Here is a 21,185-nt window from a genome sequence, read left to right as displayed (position 1 = left end):
GTCTATGGGGTCGCACAGAGTCGGACACGACTGAAGCGACTTAGCAGCAGCAGCATTGCATTTATTATAAATCTCTTTTGGGGACTGTGGTGGAACCTCTGGAACACTGTAAGTTCAACTTCTCAATTTGGTAGAAGAAAGAAAACAAACTTTGTGTTTAGATTTTTAAATGATGACTTTATTCTCCTCACTTAATAATATCAAAAATAACATCAAGAAAATGCATTTTTCTTCGTTGTCATGGAAAAGTGCAGTCTAAAATTGTTTCCCACTATTATTATAAAGTCTGTTATTTAAAAAAACCTGTAAGTGGAACATAGTTGGAAATCATGCTTTCAGTCCTTTTAGGTAGACAAATATACTTGTTTTCTTTTAAATTTTGTTTAGAAGTAGACTCTTTCAGCCTTGCTTCTTTCTGTCACCTATTGCCCTTGCTTCATTTAGAAATTGAACATAGCCAAATCAGAGAAGAAAAGGGTGAAAATCATCTTCAAGATTAATCATAAAAAAAATCACAAAAATAAAAAGGAGTTAAGAAGACAAATGTTTGTGAAACTGATATGATGTATCTTTATTGCAGAGGCAAACCAAACTTACTGGACATGGGCTCTTTGATGATCAAGCCAATTCAGCGAGTGATGAAGTACCCTCTATTACTGTGTGAACTCCGGAATTCCACCCCTTCCTCTCACCCAGACTTCCAAGCACTGGAAGATGCCTATGCCGCCGTGAAACACATTAATGTAAACATTAATGAACTCAAAAGACGAAAAGATTTAGGTAAGAGGAGATATGATGAAGTGGGAGTTTTGGGTTGGAATCTTCTGTTTATCTTTTGGAGGATCAGAATGTGTCAGAAGTTACAGAAGGTGCCGTGATAATGATCATTTTATATCTAGAGATACAGGCCAGGGAGGAGAGGATGGTTTTGCCTTTCTAGCTAGGTTCTGAAGAAGATCACGAGACACAAACTTTGACAACTTTTCATCAAACAGCCCTACACTCAACCTCTTTTGACCACCACATGCCTGGTGACATATTATGGGCTGAAGAAACCTACAGCATATGATCCTCCTGTTCTTGGTGTTATATATATATGGCAGAAGGAATGGCCAGGTAGTTGGGAGCAGTGAATAGCTAGAGCTGAAAAGCGGTGGTGAGAAAGGTGGATACAGGGAGGATGACCTGGCTAAACAACAGGCTTATGTGGTTCTGGAACACAGAGAATGGGTATTTTGGGCAATAATTGCTCCATGAAGGGAGCAATTATATTTCTTTCTCAGATTAACAAATTATTCTTAACTGTTCATTAACTAAGAGGTCAAGTGTTAGTCACTCAGTTGTATCCAACTTTTTGCAACAACATGAGCTATAGCCCGCCAGGCTCCTCTGTCCATGGGATTTCCCAGGCAAAAATACTGGAGCAGGTTGCCATTTCCTACTCCAGGGGATCTTCCCAACCCAGGGATCGAACATGGGTCTCCCACACTGCTGGCAGATTCTTGACCATCTGAGCCACCAGGGAAGCCCAGCTAAGAGGTAAGATTCACCTCTCAAGGAGAATGTAGATTTTAAAACAGGAAGCACAATTAGATGGTTTCTATCTTCTCAGAGTTAGCAGTGCATTGGGGTAGACCGTGGGTCCTCTCTCAGTGTGATTTGTGTCCATAAATTCTTAATTGGCTTTGTAGTTCTAACTTTAAATCTCAGTTCAACATTTAGAGCAATGGTAGAACTGTGGAGCTAATTGATCCAACCACTGTGTTTATTTTTATTGCCTTTATTTTCTAATTTTTATTTTAAAAATTGTATGTATTTGTATTAATAAATTGTAACTATAAAGAAGAGCATAGAGTGAAAAGGGAAAGTTGCAGAACAAAAGATGCCATAAAAAAATAGCCCATAAACAAAGGATTACTATCTAGAATATATAATTATTGATACTAAATAAATAATAAAAATATTCTAATACAAAAAATGTTAATAATAAAAATGAGCAACTCACAGAAAAAAAACCAATACATTTTTAAATGCTAATATCCACTAGTAATCAGGGAAATGCAAATTAAAAACATAATGACAAGTGTTTTCAGCCCATAAGATTGGCAATGAGATTTTTAGTGAATAATGTTAAGTGCTGAGTATTAGTTTGCAGGTAAGAATGTAAATCCTAAAGGAAATCAGTCCTGAATATTCATTGGAAGGACTGATACTGAAGCTGAAACTCTAATACTTTGGCCACCTGATGCAAAAAGCTGACTCCTTTGAAAAGACCCTGATGCTGGGAAAGATTGAAGGAAGGAGAAGATGGGGAAGACAGAGGATGAGATGGTTGGATGGCATCACTGACTCAATGGACATATGTTTGAGTAAGCTCCAGGAGTTGGTGATGGACAGAGAGGCCTGGTGTGCTGCAGTCCATGGGGTTGCAAAGAGTCAGACATGACCAAGAGACTGAACTGAACTGAACAGAAGGATGTAAATTGGAATCACCACTTTGGAGAACAATTTGACAATACTTATTAAGTTGAAAATGCATACACCGAAGACACAGAAAATCAGTTTCTAGATATTTGAGAAACTGGCTCATATGCTGGTGGAGAGGTATACAAGTAACTAGCAATGTTCATAATAGCAAAAGGAAAAAAAAGAAAGAAACAAGCACACAAAGAAAATGGAGAGTGGCTTCCATATTAATTCAGATAGATAAACTGTGTATTATAAACTACGATACCATAAGAGCATAAAATTAAAGTACATGTATCAGTTGGATAAATCTTGAAAACACAATGTTGACTTTTTAAAAAAAGTAAACTAGCAAGTGACAGAAGAATGAATGCAATATGGTACCATTTTTAAAAAAGACTGAAAATATTCAAAATAATACTATATGGTATATGACTACATACCTACAAAGTAAAGGCATGAAAATAGATACAGATATAATAAAGCTCATAATTGAGTATCACCATTTAGGGATCAAAGATGGGGATCAGAGAAGCTTCAACTATTATGTGATTTTTTTAAAATAAAAAGATTAGAAACAAGGCAAAATGTGAGGGTTTGATAAAGCTGGGATATGGACAATAGCTGTTGTATTAAATTAACTTTGCTGTTTGCTTAATCTTCAAATTTCAAAGTTTTAATGAGGAAAATTTTTCTACTCCATGGTTCCAGTTTGCATACTAACATTTTAGTAAGTTTTCTTTAGAATTTTCATATCCTTTTTTTTTCTATTTTCTTTCATCTCTCTCCTCCTTCTTCCCTTCCTTCTGCAATATGTATGACACTACTGTTTTCTGGGTCTTTCAAAAAACTTAATTGTATATCATGAACATTTTTCAAGTTAATGTGGTCTTCTTTTAAATGGCTCCATAGTAGTCCATTTAAAAATGTGTCATAATTTATTAAACTATACCTCTATGGATAAACTTTTAGATTGTTTCCAACATTCTGCCATTAGGAAAAATGCTCTAGCAAATAAAACTTTGTAGGCTTGATTATGGGAAGTATATTTCTCTACATGGACTTCCTGGTCATAGACTATACTATCGTTATATTTAAGGTTCTGCCAAATTATTCTGTACAAAAACTATATTGATTTACTCTTCATCAACAGTGTATTAGTATGCCACTCTCACCACATCCTTACCAAAGCTGAAGGTTGGGGATAGTTAACATTTTGAACAATATGAGAGGGAAAATAATTTTAAAGATAAAAAAGTATAGCTCAGAGGGATGGCTCAACTTACCTTAAATCTCTCAGCTAGTGGAGACAATTTTAGGATGGATATGAGGTCTCATGTTGGCTGCAGTTGTCTTTCCATTAGGTCTTGATGCTTCATTCTGGAGATCCCAAATAACAAGCGTATTGTCTAAGAAGAGAGAAAAGAGCTTAGTTTTTCCCCCAGTATCAGGAATTTCTCTAATGTGGGAGGTAAATGCAGTTGGGCTTTGAGGAGCTCAAGTCCTAGGATGGTTTCTGAAGGTTAGTGGTGGGGAAGAGCAACAAGCATGAGCCAAAACTCAGAGTTTTATCTCAAATATAAATATTATTCTTAAATACTTCGGATGAAACACACACTTTCTGTACCGCATGTGTTCAAATATGTTATTGCCTTCTTCCATTTCAGTTCTGAAATACAAGAAGAATGATGAGGAAGAATCACTTAAAGATAAATTGTCTAAACTAAATATTCATTCAATTAGCAAGAAATCAAAAAGAGTGACAAATCACCTAAAGATTCTGACCAGAGGAGAATCACAGGTAAATTTTCTTCTTGGGCCACAAACATTTTCCTGGGGAACACGAACACTGATACTTTTGTGAGATTTCGTTTTATTGTTATCAGAGCTGTTTCTGGAACACACTGACAATCGAGGTAACTGCCCAGAGCTGTTCCTTTCTTTCTCTCTCTCCCCGCCCCCTCCCTCCCTCCTGTGGGATAATGCATTGGGTGGTGGTGGTTTAGAGGGTAGTTTTGACTCTATTTTAGCTGTGGTGCTTCCATTCATGGAGAGGACAAAAGAGAGATAAGGACAGGACAGGGATCAACAAAGGATGCCCCAGGAGTCCTTACACCATCAATTAGCACATGAAAGAAAGTTGTGTCCAACTCTTTGCAACCCCGTGGACTGTAGCCTGTTAGGCTCCTTCATCCGTGGGATTTTACAGACAAGATTACAAGAGTGGATTGCCATTTCCTTCTCCAGGGGACCCAGGGATCGAACCCAGGTCTCCCGCATTGTAGGCAGACTCTTCATCATCTGAGCCACCGGGGAATCCAAATTAGCACATAATCTCACCCAAGGCAATGCCCTCCTTTCATCTGTCTCCTTTCTGCTTTTTAAAATCTCATTTCTTTTAGTACCCTTCGTGTTCATCTTATATTTATTTCACCTATAGTGTTTGGAGGCCTATCTTAGTGTGATTTTTCCTACCTGTTATCCCTTTCCTCTTCCCCTACTCTCAGGTGCAGTATATTCCTGGGTAACTCTTTGGTGTCATCCTGAACACTTTCATCTGAATCCCTAATAAACAATTAATGGATTAGCAAAGCCTCTCAAGCTTTAATGTGCATGAGAATGACCTGAGGAACTTGCCAAAATATAAATTCCTGGGTTCCACTTGGTTCAAACGTGTAACCTCAAAGTTTGTATTTTTATAAAGACTCCAGATACTTTTAAGCTGATCGATCTGGAAATTGAAAATCACAAGATAGAAAGGTCAAGGCCCAGAAGTGGTAATACAGTGGGCCTCTAACCAAAAGTAGGCAGAACAGTTCTTAAGATACTAGATAGTACTTCCCGGCCCCCCTTTTCCTGTGCCTGATTTCATTCTTCATTATGTTAGCATCTCTAACAAAAGTTTTTACTTTGAACTAGAGGCAACTGGTTCAGCTCTGACTCTTCTTATCTACCTCACTGTTTGGCTGCTGTGTTTTTTTTTTTCGTTTCATTAAGTCTTTGCAGCTTTCAGACCACTAAGCTAGAAGTGGTCTCTTCTCTTCTGAACGCCTGACACACTTACTCAATGTATCTCAGCCTTGGCCCTGTTAGTATTCGCAGGAGTCAGCACAGAAATTAAGAGCAAAGTTTCTGAAGTCATTCAGACCTGGGTTTGAACCTCAATTTTACCACTTAATAAATATTTTTCTTTAGGTGCATAAATTAAATATTCAGTTCAGTTCAGTTCAGTTCAGTCGCTCAGTTGGGTCTGACTCTTTGCGACCCCATGAATCGCAGCACGCCAGGCCTCCCGGTCCATCACCAACTCCTGGAGTTCACTCAAACTCACGTCCGTCCTGTCGGTGATGCCATCCAGCCATCTCACCCTCTGTCGTCCCCTTCTCCTCCTGCCCCCAATCCCTCCCAGCATCAGAGTCTTTTCCAATGAGTCAACTCTTCGCATGAGGTGGCCGAAGTACTGGAGTTTCAGCTTTAGCATCATTCCTTCCAAAGAACACCCAGGGCTGATCTCCTTTAGAATGGACTGGTTGGATCTCCTTGTAACCATCTGTAAATTATAGTAGTGGATTATAGTAGGACCTAATACAGGAAGTGGTTGTGAGGATTCAATTGTTGGGGGAGTGTGTAATGGCCTTGGTTCTGTCTTGCCGCAGCAAAGATTTGAAATGGCAGACGAGTGTTATAGCTCAGAGTTTTATTTGGCAAAGGATAGTACACCCTCAAGGCATGAGGGCAGGCTGACCCCAAAGGATAGACGCCCTAAGGAGAGGCATCTATCCGTCTTGGATTCCTCTTTTTTATGTTTGTCTATTCCACCCCTTGAGCCTGCCCTATGCAAATTGGGCTGGCTGAGAAGGGGGCCTGTTTGTTTCACCTGAGGTTCTCACTCCTGTCCTCGGATTTTCTTTTGTTCCATATTTGCAGGTTTTTTTCCTCTCTTTGTCTTTTAGCCACTGCCATTTTGGACTCCTTTTTCCTATTCTAACTACCTAACACAATGAAATGATACATATTTTAAAAAGTACTTAACATAATGTGTAAGTATTCAATATATTGGCTATCATCATCACTATCTTATTTTGCATATAAAATACGGTTATTTATCTTTTAACCTGCAGACTTTTTACTCCCTTGCAGATAAAACTTCTTTATGCTTAATGTATTAATCATATCTTATACTTCCTGTGTTTTATGATGTTTTGCCATCTTAAAAAAGCTTGCAGGCCAAAGAAAATGCCACTGGTAGGGCTAACCCACTCTTACAGAGGGCAAAGAACTCAGCTGGAATTGCTTCTTTCATTTGCAGACCAACCAATCCTGGGTCTAGAGCCACAACCATCTCCTTATCTAAATCTCACAGGTGAAACCAATATTTCTCTGCCCTCGATCATTCCAAGGCCAGGTACCAGGCAACCAGAACCACTTCTATAGCCCAAAGCCTGCTGGAATTATTCAAACTGGCTAGTTCTAAACATTTTACCCTGCCCCAGCTCCTTCTCTGTGATTTCTCACAGAAACTCCAATAAAGACTCTAGCCTTGACTTTTCCCTTGCTCCTTCCTGCCAAATGACGCAATCTCACTGATTGCCCTGTGATCCTGCATGACATACGGTGACCACTTCTCTAGGACCTGTGAGTATAATCAACCTCCAAGCTTCATTCTCTTTTCCTCCTGTGGCTGCATTGTCCGTTCCCTACCATACCCAATATGGATATTCTTACAACATATGGCTTATATCATCCTGTATTTACTTCTTGCTTTTCTTCCATTGAATAGAGGAGATAATTCCAGGCCTCCCTCTCTTCAATGTGGAACTATAACATGGGAAGCTTGGGACATTTATGGCGTGTGGTCATAGTAACAGAATTGAATTGGGAATTCATTTGAAGAAGAGACCGTAGCCTCCATGAACACGTGTAAATGCAATGTAAACAATTCTCCTCTACTCTTTAGAATGTTGCTTCTGATCCAAGACAATACTATTGAGGAACAATATCCAGGTCTTAATCCTGGGCAGGCTCCTGTAGAAGCTGTTCCAGTCTTTAATGCATTTGCCATCAACTTCTGATATTTTCCAATTGCAAACTTAAAGTGAATTGTAGTTAAAGTAGCCTGAAGGGATATTAATTAGATTTTTTCCCATTAATCTTTTGAGAGGATGTCCTGTCAGCAATGAAGCATTTCACTGTTAATCAGAAAATCAGCTGCATATGCTGGACTGTAGAAAAGATAAATCTCAAATCAGTCAATTTTGCACTTGTCAGCAGCTCAAGTGAAATATTTGGTGGAGTTAGGGTATAAAACTGTTACCCAAGAGGAAGATTCTATTCCATTCATCACACATATATTGAACTCCTTTGTACCCAACACTGTTAGAGATTGCAAATGCAATGAGTTCTAAATTCAGACAGTTTGGGCTGGAATCCTAGTCCTATTAACATGGGTAAGTTTCTTTAGCTTTTTATATTAGGTCACAGAGAGATTCTCTCTCTTATAATCATCCAGATGTGCTGTGCTGCACAAGATCCTCCAGGATCCCAGTTCCCAGTTTTATGCTGTGCTGTTCCCTAAACATATTGTCTTCATCTGCCTCATTAAAGCTGGGTCACTGCCATGTCTTCAGTCAAAGTCCCAAGGACAATGTTGTAAGCCAAGATTCAGAAATGAAATGCATCGCTTCCGCTCACATCCTATTTGCCCAAATTTGCCGTGTAACCCAGTTACCAGGGCAGAACCAGCTGCAAGGGAGTCTGGGAAGGGCTGTCTACCAGGGCAGCTGTGTGTCCATCTTAAACTAAAAGGGCAGGTTCTATCGGTAGAAGGTCGACATGGGGAATGTTCAAAATGTCTGCCACACCTCCTGGAACTTCTGTTTCTTTATCTCTAAAATGGGGGTAATCATAGTATCTACTTCATAGGGTTGTGTAAGACTTAAATGAGAAAACGGAAGACAGGTTTTAGCATAAGTGTCTAAAACACATTTGAAAGTGAAGTGAAAGTGTCAGTCACTCAGTCATGTTCGACTCTTTCCAACCCTATGGTATAGCCCACCAGGCTCCTCAGTCCATGGATTCTCCATGCAAGAATACCAGAATGGGTTGCCATTTCCTTCTCCAAGGGATCTTCCCAACGCAGGGATTGAACCCAGGTCTCCCACACTGCAGGCAGGCTCTTTACTGTCTGAAAACATAGTTAGTGTTTAGTAAATGTTACAGATTATTATTATTAATAAAAAATACTTCCTTTCCAATGCTTGCAACCCATCAATGGAGAGAATTGCTTAAATCATTAACTAGTGAGAGCACATAGGATGGCGCAATTAATTTTCTGGAGTGGAAAGAACAGGAATTAGAGGAAGGAGTTGTAGCAGGGGTGACAGTTGAGCAAGTCTTTAAAAAAAATAAACAGGACTTTGCAGAGAAGAAAAGGGACAGCAGCATAATCCAGCAAAATAGCACAGCATGAGAAGGCTCGGAAATAGGGAAGTGGAACTGGGAAATATTTTTCATGTCATGATCCTTGAAACTCTTATTTTAGCATCATCTGGGTCCCAGCCAGGACACACAGAGTAAAGTAGTTGGTCCTTGAAAACTACATTTCAAAGAAATCTGTCCAAGCATTATGCTTCAAACTGGCTCAGAGCATAGAGCTCCTAGGGTAGAGGGTGAGGAATTTTGTGCAGATTACAAAGAATGAGGCTAAGGGAGGTGGGAGGGGGGTTCAGGATGGGGAACACGTGTACACGCATGGTGGATGCATGTTGATGTATGGCAAAACCAATACAATATTGTAAAGTAAAAAAAAATAATAATAATTAAAAAAAGAAAAGCTTTGCAGATAAACAATTTTAAAGGACTTAAAAATATTAAAATAAAATGTCACCATTTTCTATGCATTCAGTTCTAAGGTCAACCATGTAAACTAATGGATGTAAGAACTGAGAACAACTTCAGTTATTAGCCAGTACCAAACTGATTAGACATACCATATTCCATAAAACAGGCGTGTGTTCACACAGATTTTGCCAATACAAAGCTGGTTCTGATCTTTTTTTGTATAATTTTGAATGTCAAGATATATTTCTAGTCATTAACAGCATAATGTCTTCTTAGAAATTGCCACAAGCACATAAAAAGCATATTTTTCTGAATGCTAACAGGTATACATGTAAGATACCAATGACAACAAAAAACTGAACACATGTGGGCACCATCTTAACTCTGCAGAGTTTTACTACTGGAACTGCTTTTGTTAAGATTATTCATCATCTTTCAAATTTGAGCTGGTAACGAATTATGATATTTCTTTAGCCAAGACCCTAAGAATATTTTCTGAGTAACCACTGGGAAATAAATAGGGATGAATCATATCAGCAAAATGATAAATTCTACTCAATAGATCAAATTTTTAATTTCATTTTACATTTTATTAATTATCTGATAGACCTACAAATGCAGTGTAATTTAGGAGAACACATATAATAACTACATGCCATTAAAAACCCTAGAGGGAAGTTTAGCATCCCACATCTACTGTGACTGGGTGAAGCACACAGCTCTGCTGCACTATTGAACATCAGTTGTGTCAATTGCTGGACAAAGAAAGGACTGTGTTAAGACAGTCAGCATAGTATGAAAAGTTTTCATCTAAACAAGGAGTTTTTTCGTAACATGCTGGGCCAACATGGTTTGTGGTTTTCTTAAAAAAAAAAACCAGATTCCTCTGAATTATAAAAATAATTTCATCTATATTTTAGGTGAAAGACAATACCTTTAACAGAGAAGAAAAGCTATTTCGATCTTTAGAAAAGACTGTGAGGCACTGTGTGAAGAACATTTCATCCTGTCTCCAACACATACAGGTGGGTGCGATACCACTGTCTTTTTCAATGTTTCTCTACAAGAAGGTCTTGATGTCTCTGGTTTTAATAAGGAGTAGATGTGACTGTTCATTCATTTATATGATGACACCTATTGGACCAAATTTGGGAGGCTCCAAGGTGCTGGTGAAGGAAGCAAATACAAAGACTTGGATTTTGCTCTCTGTCCCCTTCCTCTTCCATCCTTCCCCTAATCTAAGTCATCATACAGTGGGACAAGCATGGTTCACATGCTTGCCACATGGGGCCGGACCATTAGCATAGTTTCTTTATAATATGCTAAATGGCAGACGAGGTGGAAACATTATTTGTTTGATTATACCAACATATGTTTTTCCTGGCCTGAAAACACATATTTGCAAATTTAAGATTAGGACTGAGGGAAAAAAGAAAACCAAAAGAGGGGGAAAAATAAAACTAGAGAAATTAAAAAGTAAAAAGTGCATAATATAAAGGCCATAAGTTCAGTTCAGCTCAGTCTCTCAGTCGTGTCTGACTCTGAGACCCCATGGACTGCAACACACCAGGCCTCCTTGTTAATTGTCAACTCCTGGAACCCGCCCAAACCCACATCCATCAAGCTGGTGATGCCATCCAACCATCTCATCCTCTGTTGTCCCCTTCTCCTCCTGCCTTCAATCATTCCCAGCATCAGGGTCTCTTCTAACGAGTCAGTTCTTCTCATCAGGCGGCCAAAGTATTAGAACTTTAGCATCAGTCCTTCTAATGAATATTCAGGGTTGATTTCCTTTAGGATTGACTGGTTTGATCTCCTTGCTGTCCAAGGGACTCTCAAGAGTCTTCTCCAAAACCACAGTTCAGAAGCATCAATTCTTTGGCACTCAGCTTTCTTTATGGTCCAGCTCTCACGTGCATTTGTGACTACTGGAAAAACCACAGCTTTGACTAGAGGACCTTTGTCAGCAAAGTAATGTCTCTGCTTTTTAATATGCTGTCTAGGTTGGTCATAGCTTTTCTTTCAAGGAGCAAGTGTCTTTTAATTTCATGGCTGCAGTCACCATCTTCAATGATTTTGGAGCCCAAGAAAAGAAAGTCTCACTGTTTCCATTGTTTCCCCATCTATTTGCCATGAAGTGATGGGACCAGATGCCATGATCATAAAAAACCACAAAAACCCACATGTGCATCTCAAATTTAGCTGTAGGCTACCTCCCAGTCAACCCCAAAATGGAGATATGATCATGCAATTTTAAGACAAACCAAATATCTCTATTTATTTTATAACTGGTAATTTGTAACACCCCCTTTACAGTTCTGATCCTTCTCCAGGGGATTTTTCCCACCCAGGGATCAAACTCACATCTCTTGCCCTGGCAGGTGGATTCTTTACCACTGAGACACTTAGGAAGTCCTAGTTAATAAATGGTCCCTTCCTATTTTCTAGTTTTTCTCTTGGATATGTTTTGGAAGATGTTTGCATGCTTTAAAAGACGATCATACAGAAGATTAAGCTGACAGGCATAGTGATTTGGAGACAAGTTTCTATGTTACATAACCAACAAGCCATATTCTTTTTATTAACTGATGCAAAACCTGATTTTGCAGTCAGATTTGCTAATCTCTTCCTAAAGCCCTGATTTCTGTGAAAGGAAAATCAAACCATAGTTATAACATCCAGAGAGCAGTGGAAACCCTGTGCCTGAAACACTTTTCAAGAAGTCAGTGTCTCCTGGGAACATCTACAGAGAAGTCTTCTATTTCCACTAACTGATTCAACAAAAGTGTGATCATCTTCTCTCAAAAAGAAGATTAAATTCATCAAGGAAAACTGATGACATAAATCAAAAAGGAGTGATTTTTTAAATAAGAGATCTATAAGAATTGAATGATTAAAAATAGCCAACAAGGGGGTTTAAGATGGATTCTACTTAATAAAAAAGGGCATCGTACCAACGGAGCAATATGAGAAAGCGACAAAGGGAAAAGTAAGGATATAGGTCATTACAAGTAACGTGATTGTGCAAAGTGTTTACAGAATTTTTCCTTCCCTTTGTCTTTTTCTCTCGGTGGTACCAGTTATATTGATGAAGTGCAGATTTAGGATGCACTTCCTTGTACTCACTTCAGAACTTTGCACTTTTGGTAACTTTGCTCTTGGCTTCCAGGATGCCATGCCTTTAGCTCTGCAGAGCATGATGGAGCTCCAGGAGATTTCACACAACAAAGATGAGGAGGAGAGCAGCTATTCAGAGTCTCCAAGTAATGCCCCAAATCCCTCTGAAGACTTTGTAAGTTATTTATATTCACAGATGAATGCAAATGGAAATAGTAGGGTGAGAAGAAAAGCTGCTTTTCATTTACTTCTTTGGAACTAAAAATAAAACGTGCACTAAAGCAAATACTAATGTGAAAATTAGTAGATTTAAACAGGAGTTTTTTAAATCATTAAATATTTTGAAGTGGATTTGTGAGGTTTTTATTATAATCAAAATTTAAGAGGGCTCCAGACTGTGTTTGTAGGATATCCAGTGTCTGTGCAGCTTTTAAAATCAACATTTAGTTTAAGTCTGCAAATGGTATATTAGGGATTTATTAAGTTAGGAAGCTGTGATTTTCTTAGAGGAATCTCTGGAAATGCCTAGAGTTTTTACAGGAGGAGTGAAGATATTCTGTGAGGATGACTTTTATTAACATACTATACACTGGAATGTAAGAGAGTAATAGTCACTCAGTTGTATCCAACTCTTTACGAGCCCATGGACTGTAGCCTGCCCAGCTGCTCTGTCCATGGAATTCTCCAGACCTGAACACTGGAGTGGGTAGCTGTTCTCTTCTCCAGGGCATCTTCCCAACCCAGGGATTGAACCCAGGTCTCCCACATTGCAGGCAGATTCTTTACCATCTGAGTCACCAGGGAAGCCCAAGAATACTGGAGTGGCTAGCCTATTCCTTCTCCAGGAGATCTTCCTGACTAGGAATCAACTAGGCATCTCCTGCATTGTAGGAGGATTCTGTACCAGCTGAGCTACCAGTGAAGCAAAGTAAGATCTTTCTGTTCACAAGGGGCTTTTATTTAAGAGTCATAGATCTTCTGTTCTGTGGTAAAATATTTGTTTCCTAAGACTTATATAAAATATACAGAATTATAAAGCAAAAATTGGGAATCATTAGAAACATGCTTGAGGCAAGAAAGTATTTGGGCAGCAAACTAGTCTGAGTAATATTTATTTTAATTTAGTATCTTGGGCTAGATAGGTATTATTATTTCATAATAATATTTCAAGTATTATATAAAAGATATAATAGACTCCTCCATCATCCTGAAGGTCCTTGAAAATGACATTGTTTTTGTATTGGTATTATTGGCATTTGGGGTCAGATGAATCTTCACTGAGTGGCCTTTGTATTGGAGGATATTTAGCTTTCCTACCAGGCTCTGAACCCCAGTAAATGTCTGCCATCTCATATTTTCGAATCCTGGGAAGTGATACAGCACCCACTCCAGTAGAAAAACATCCAGAGACATCTAGCTTTCCTGGCACTGGGTAATGGAAAGTCATGATTACATCTGAAACTAACATGGCAGATTAGATGGATGGGAGGGAGGAAGGGGGTGGGAGAGGCAAGGAGAAAGGAGAGGGTTTTTATAACATGTTAAATGGAAAAAATGTGCCTAGTTCTTTATATGTTTTCTGGACTTAATTACAGTGAGCACATTTTAGAAAAGTCCTCATGGGTTTGCTCTCTGGTTTAATTCTGACTCATTAAGGTGATAAATATTTATTGAACACCCTGTAAGACCATAGTATATAGCTTCCCCATCATCAAGCATGCTCCAGAACCTGACAGAATGAAGAGATAAGGTATCCTTCCCTACCTTGCATAAAACCACAGGATGATAAATCAGGCTAAATTAGAAAGCTCAATATAAAAGTACCTTTGTATGAACAAAGTGTATTGAACTCTCTTTAAAAACATCAAATATTAAGCACTCAAATCTATCTAAAGGCAGAGCAATTATTTTTATCTAACCATGAGAATATCTATCTACACATTTTGTATAGCACAAAATATGAGAATAAAATCTGATTCTTATCTGTTCCAATCATAATTCCTATGTACAGATGAACTGGTTCATGTCTGTGGGTCACAGAACATATATATTGTAACTATATTCTAATATTGTAATTAGTGGAGTAGGAAATGACAACCCATTCCAGTATTCTTGCCTGGAAAATTCCATGGACAGAGGGGCCTGGCAGGATATAGTCCATGGGGTCACAAAGAGTCGCACATGGCTGAGTGACTGAGCATTGTAATTAGATTATTCATTCAACTATGTCACAAACACAGTAATTCATCCCAGAACAGTAAACAGATTCTTTGCTTAGTTGACAGACTCATTAAATAATCTGAAGGTGTATATTGATTATTTTATAAGCTAGATATCAAATTTAATCTGTGCTGGCTATTGCTGGCACCAATATGAGATTGGTTTCCCTCCTCTTTTCCAGTTCCCATGAGTTCAGACAAAGTTACCAGAGTTCATGAGTGTGTGCTAAGTCATTCAGTCATGTCCAACTCTCCTCTGTGCATGGGATTCTCCAAGCAAGGATACTGGAGTGGGTTGCCATGTCCTTCTCCAGGGTATCTTCCCAACCCAGGGATCTAACCCAAGTCTCCTGCACTGGCAGGCAGGCTCTTTACCACTAGCATCACCTGGGAAGCCCTACCAGGGATCACATAAGTTATTTAATACAAACTGCTGCTCAGACGGAGAAGGTGATGGCACCCCACTCCAGTATTCTTGCCTGGAAAATCCCATGGACGGAGGAGCCTGGTAGGCTGCAGTCCATGGGGTCACGAAGAGTCGGACGTGACTGAGCGACTTCCCTTTCACTTTTCACTTTATGCATTGGAGAAGGAAATGGCAACCCACTCCAGTGTTCTTGCCTGGAGAATCTCAGGGACGGTGGAGCCTGGTAGGCTGCCGTCTCTGGGGTCGCACAGAGTCGGACACAACTGAAGCGACTTAGCAGCAGCAGCAGCAGCTACTCTGATGCTGATTCACTAGAACATCTTTCAGGGTACAAAAGAGAAATCTTTTTCCAAATTGCTATAGCCTAATCATGACACCCAAGCCTATATAATAAAGGGAAATATTGGGTAGTTAGCAAACATAGGAGACTTAGAACAGAGGGGAGGCAAGAGGAAACAAAAGAAATTAAATCTAGACTGCTCGGGTGCTGGCATGGAGCTAAACAGTGATTCAGTGTTCATTTTCAATGCCTCAGACCCACAAATAGAACAATTTAGGATACAGGATCAGCATCAGCTTAATCTTGCAAGGTATTTAAAGAGGAAGCAATAACTATCTAGCCATTTCCGTAACAGGAACAAAATACCTGTAATAAGGGGGTACTCTCTGTATAGAGGATACAATTGCACTACCAAATTTAACCAGCAGGGTAGACAGGGAAGGGGTGGGCGTTGCAGGTGTGGGAGGAACAGACACAGCCTCTCCTAAGACCAACTGTCCTCCTTTTATTGCTAGCAAAGGAGGCGAATGATATGTGCATTATTAATAATACAGGTTTGGTAGTCCAAGGTGGAGATTACCTGCAATGCTATATTCGGGAGGAGCTCCACTTGGCTCTGAGATTAGAAAGAAGGGGAAGGGGAAAGTGTGGAGGGAGATGACCCCACTGACAAAGCCAATGGTTGTGGAGAGAAGACTGGAGCATAGTTTGGGTGTGCAAGTTTCAACTTTTGTATTCTTCTTCCTGTTCACTCGTCAGTTCCAACGTTAGAGTCTAGAGTTGCTATTTTAGGTCCTTGCACAGGTTTAGCTAGACAAAAAAAAAAGAAAGAAAGAAACACAACATGATCCCTTGCTCTTCGAACTTGGCTGGGTACTTTTCTGCCTTCCTTTGTGCTCCAGCAAAGAGGAAGTAAGCCTGTTGCTAACAGCTCTGGGCTTGGTATCGGGTGTTCACTCCGTGATGGCGTTGTTCTGCTCTTTTGGCAGGCAGCTCATTTGCAGAAGCTCGTCCTGACGCCCCTGTCAGCCCTGCTGTCCCTGTTCCCAGGGCCTCAGAAGCTAATCCAGAAACGCTATGACAAACTGCTGGACTATAACAGCTACTTGCAGCGGGCAGCGGCGGATGAGTCAGACTTGGCCAAAAGGGAATATGAGGCCCTCAATGCCCAGCTGGTGGAAGAGCTCCAGGTGTTCAATCTGGCCGCGCGGAAGATCCTCCTCAATTGTCTGTGCAGTTTCGTCACCCTGCTCAGGGACCTGATGATCGTGGCCCAGCGGGTTCACACCACCACGGTGCCGGTAAGCACAGCAGCACGATCTGTCAGAAACCACGCCGTGCAAAACAGCCTGCTCATAGCGTGCTTGAGTGTGGTGTGCATGTGTGTGGTGTCCGTTTTAACTGAAGCCAGGCAGAGAGTGTTCTGCTCCTTATCCCTCTTCCCCACAGGAAGCTAAAAGCAAGTTTCCTGGTGCGGGTTTACTGTGACTTACACACACGGAGTTCTTTTTGGAGATTCCTTTTCAAACACCGAACATCTTTCAGCTTGGCTCCCTTTGTTGGCAGAGCCAAAGTAGCTCCATCTGCCTGATGCGATCTTGAAGCTTATCAATTTATATTTTGTATTATCTTCCTATTCAACAGTTTCTAAATGTTAACCACGACTAAGACATGGATCCAAAAATAAGGCCATCTCAGTGTAGTGACAGAAATAGGATATCCGTCAAACCAGTCTTTGTTTTGCTTTTGTGTTTCTCTGAGGAATAGAAGCCTGATGTGTGTGTGTGTATGTGTGTGTGTGTGTGTGTGTGTGAGAGAGAAATATGTGCATATATATGTGCATATATCTAAAACAGGGCTTCTTGGTGGCTCAGCAGTAAAGAAGCCGCCTGCAATGCAGATGTGGGTTCCACCCCTGGGTCAGGAAGATCTCCTGGAGGAGTAAATGGTGATCAATCCACTCCCATATTCTTGTGGGGAAAATCCCATGGTCAGGGGACTCTGGTGGGTTACAGTCCATGGGATCACAAAGCCTCGGACATGACGGAAGCGACTGAGCATGCATGTGTATATAAAACATAGATATAGTAGTATGAAAAATATATATCTATACCTATATATCTTAACTTTCCATTAGGGTATAATTTTATAATCATTTTCTGAAGAAGAAGAAAGATATTTACACCCTAATATCAACTTAAAAAAAATTAGCTTTGTTACCTGGCCTTTCAAGTGTATTACTTATCTTTCAGCTGGTTAGATATCTAATGGACATTTGGAGAAAAATATATTGTATAATTAACTTTTAACTTATCCTCTGAATTAAGTTAAGTTGGATAAATAGGTGCTACATTTACTTGGCTCAAGAGAAAAAGCTATATAAAAATGTATAAGCAGCCTCACACCCATTCTGACTCCAAACCACCTCATCTCCTGCTCTCACCCCCATTGATATTAGTTTATTTTTATTGTGCCATTAAAAGTCTAATAAATGCAAATATGTGTTTTATTTCTTACACAAACTAGCAAACTGTAGTACCCTTCTGCAACTTGTGTTTAACATCCATGTCAGTACATAGCCTCATCATTTCTTCTACATCTTTATATGTCTACTGCATACTTGTACAATATTTTTTGGTAACAACTTTATTGAGATATAATTCACATACTATATACTCCACCTGTTTAAAATATAATGATTCAATGATTTTTGTAGATTCACAAGAATCATGCAGCCATCACCACAATTTTAGAAAATGGTCATCACCCCCCAAAGAAACTGTGCCATTAGCAGTGACTCCACTTTTCCCCTAGCCTCCCCAGTCCCAGACAACCACAAATCTCCTTTCTGTCTCAACAGATATACTTATTCTGGACATTTGGTATAAGGAGAATTTTACAACATGTGGTTCTTTGTGACTGGCTTCTTTCACTTAGTATAATGTTTTCAAGTTTTGTCCATGTTGCAGATGTGTTTTACAACTTAATTCTTTTTATTGCCAAATATTACATTCTATGGGTATATCACATTTTATGTATCCATTCATCAGTTGGTGAACAATTGGGTTATTTGTACCTTTTGGCTATCATGAATAATGCTGCTATGAACATTCAAGTTCTTAATAGATATATGTTTCCACTTCTCTTGGGTGCATACCTAGGAGTGGAATTTCTGGATCATAAGCTAACTCTATGCTAACCTTTTGAAGAACTGCCAGTCTGTTTTCTGAAGTGGTTGCACTATTTTACATTCTCATTAGTTATGACTGAGGGCTCCAATTTCCTCAATCTGTCTTTTTATTATGGCTGTCCTAATGGATATGAAGTGATAACTCATTGTGGTTTTGATTTGCATTTCTCTGATCAGTCCCCTATTTTAATTTTTTAATCCCCCCCCCATTTTTAAACTTTTAAAATTGAAGTGTAGCTTATAAGATTATATGCAATAAAATGCATCTATCTGAAGTGTATATCTCAATGAATATTTGCACATATATGCATCTGAGTTACCACCACCCAGATCTAGATACAAGCCTTTTGTAGTTCCCTGTTAGGGAACTATAATTTCCAGATTACAGTCCTCCAAAGGTAACCACTCTTCTGACTTATATTACCATACACTGTTTGGCCCGGTTTGTATTTTATATAAATGAAATCACACAGCATGTATTCTTGTGTATATTAATCTGTCCCTATTGCAAATTTGGAAAACTCAGCAGTGGCCCCAGGACTGGAAAAGGTCAGTTTTCATTCCAGTCCCAAAGAAAGGCAATGCCAAAGAATGCTCAAACTACCACACAATTGCACTCATCTCATACGCTAGTAAAGTAATGCTCAAAATTCTTCAAGCCAGGCTTCAGCAATACGTGAACTGTGAACTTCCAGATGTTCAAGCTCGTTTTAGAAAAGGCAGAGGAACCAGAGATCAAATTGCCAACATCTGCTGGATCATGGAAAAAGCAAAAGAGTTCCAGAAAAACATCTATTTCTGCTTCATTGACTATGCCAAAGCCTTTGACTGTGTGGATCATAATAAACTGTGGGAAATTCTTCAAGAGATGGGAATACCAGACTACCTTACCTGCCCCTTGAGAAACCTATATGCAGGTCAGGAAGCAACAGTTAGAACTGGACATGGAACAACCGACTGTTTCCAAATAGGTAAAGGAGTACGTCAAGGTTGTATATTGTCACCCTGCTTATTTAACTTATATGCAGAGTACATCATGAAAATGCTGGGCTGGAATAAGCTGGAATCAAGATTGCTAGGAGAAATATCAATAACCTCAGACATGCAGATGACACCACCCTTATGGCAGAAAGTGAAGAGGAACTAAAAAACCTCTTGATGAAAGTGAAAGGGGAGAGTGAAAAGTTGGCTTAAAGCTCAACATTCAGAAAACGAAGATCATGGCATCTGGTCCCATCACTTCATGGGAAATAGATGGGGAAACAGTGGAAACAGTGTCAGACTTTATTTTTGGGGGCTCCAAAATCACTGCAGATGGTGACTGCAGCCATGAAATTAAAAGACACTTACTCCTTGGAAGGAAAGTTATGAGCAACCTAGATAGCATATTCAAAAGCAGAGACGTTACTTTGCCAACAAAGGTCCATCTAGTCAAGGCTATGGTTTTCCCTGTGGTCATGTATGGATGTGAGAGTTGGACTGTGAAGAAGGCTGAGCACCGAAGAATTGATGCTTTTGAACTGTGGTGTTGGAGAAAACTCTTGAGAGTCCCTTGGACTGCAAGGAGATTCAACCAGTCCATTCTGAAGGAGATCAGTCCTGGGTGTTCTTTGAAAGGAATGATGCTAAAGCTGAAACTCCAGTATTTTGGCCACCTCATGTGAAGAGTCGACTCATTGGAAAAGACTCTGATGCTGAGAGGGATTGGGGGCAGGAGGAAAAGGGGACAACAGAGGATGAGATGGCTGGATGGCATCACCGACTCGATGGATGTGGGTTTGGGTGAACTCCGGGAGTTGGTGATGGACAGGGGAGCCTGGCGTGCTGCAGTTCATGGGGTCGCAGAGTCGGACATGACTGAGCGACTGAACTGAACTGAACTGATTGATAGATATTTGGGTTATTTCCAATCTTTTTCTATTACAAATAGTGCAAGAGTGATTTTATATGTGAGCAAATGTATTAATATCTTTAGGAGAGATTTCTGAGTGTCCACTAGTGTGTGGAGCGATCTGATTGCAATTTCATTCGGGAACTCCTGGTGATAGCCATCAGCAGGTCTTTCCTCTTGTGTTGTTCAGAATCTTCAGAGATGTCCTTTCAAGTTTTCTGTCTATAGGGTAATGGTTGACTGTGAAGCCCGGTTGGCAGGGTCTCTGGATCCAGTCTATATCCACTCACTTAATCACCCTCTTTCTAACTTGGGTCCCCACTGTCATTTGTGCCTAGTGTCCCAGTCTAGAGACTCTCCATTTTACCATTTGCAGAGAAGAAAACTTCCATCTTCTGCTCAAGTATTGAAAGTCACCAAGATTCACTGAGATGGAGAAGGAATCTTGGGATCCAAATGCTTCAGAACAGTTCCAATTGTCTATATCTGCATAACAGTTTACACCAAACATGGTGGTGTGAAACAACCAATGGTCACTTATTATTATGGTCTCTCATGGTTCTGGGGTTCACTGGGGTCAGGTAATCACTCTCAGTGTCTCAGTCAGATAATAACTGGGGCTGAAGTGTCACAAAGATTTTCTCAGGCCATTGTCTAAGGTTGGTGGTTGGACGATGATAGAAGACTCAAGCAGTTGGAGATTGGAATAGCTGGGGTTGCAGATACCCCACTCCTTCCACCCCACTCCCACTGGA

At 39.8% G+C, this 21,185-nt stretch overlaps 1 protein-coding gene across 1 annotated transcript in view; it reads left to right on the top strand.

Annotated features, from left to right (window-relative positions):
* ARHGEF38 (Rho guanine nucleotide exchange factor 38) overlaps window positions 1-21,185 on the top strand; it is a 156,704-nt gene that overhangs the window by 120,950 nt on the left and 14,569 nt on the right. The window contains exons 6-10 of the mRNA XM_061419469.1: window positions 581-780; window positions 4,134-4,267; window positions 10,227-10,331; window positions 12,476-12,598; window positions 16,339-16,650. Coding sequence (XP_061275453.1) covers window positions 581-780; window positions 4,134-4,267; window positions 10,227-10,331; window positions 12,476-12,598; window positions 16,339-16,650 — 874 coding nt within the window. The remainder of the gene's footprint in view (window positions 1-580; window positions 781-4,133; window positions 4,268-10,226; window positions 10,332-12,475; window positions 12,599-16,338; window positions 16,651-21,185) is intronic.

Source organism: Bos javanicus, chromosome 6 (assembly GCF_032452875.1).
Source record: "Bos javanicus breed banteng chromosome 6, ARS-OSU_banteng_1.0, whole genome shotgun sequence".
NCBI classification, from domain to species: Eukaryota; Metazoa; Chordata; class Mammalia; order Artiodactyla; family Bovidae; genus Bos; species Bos javanicus.
The sequence above is the reverse complement of the archived record's forward strand: the minus strand, read 5'-3'. Positions and strand labels throughout refer to the sequence as shown.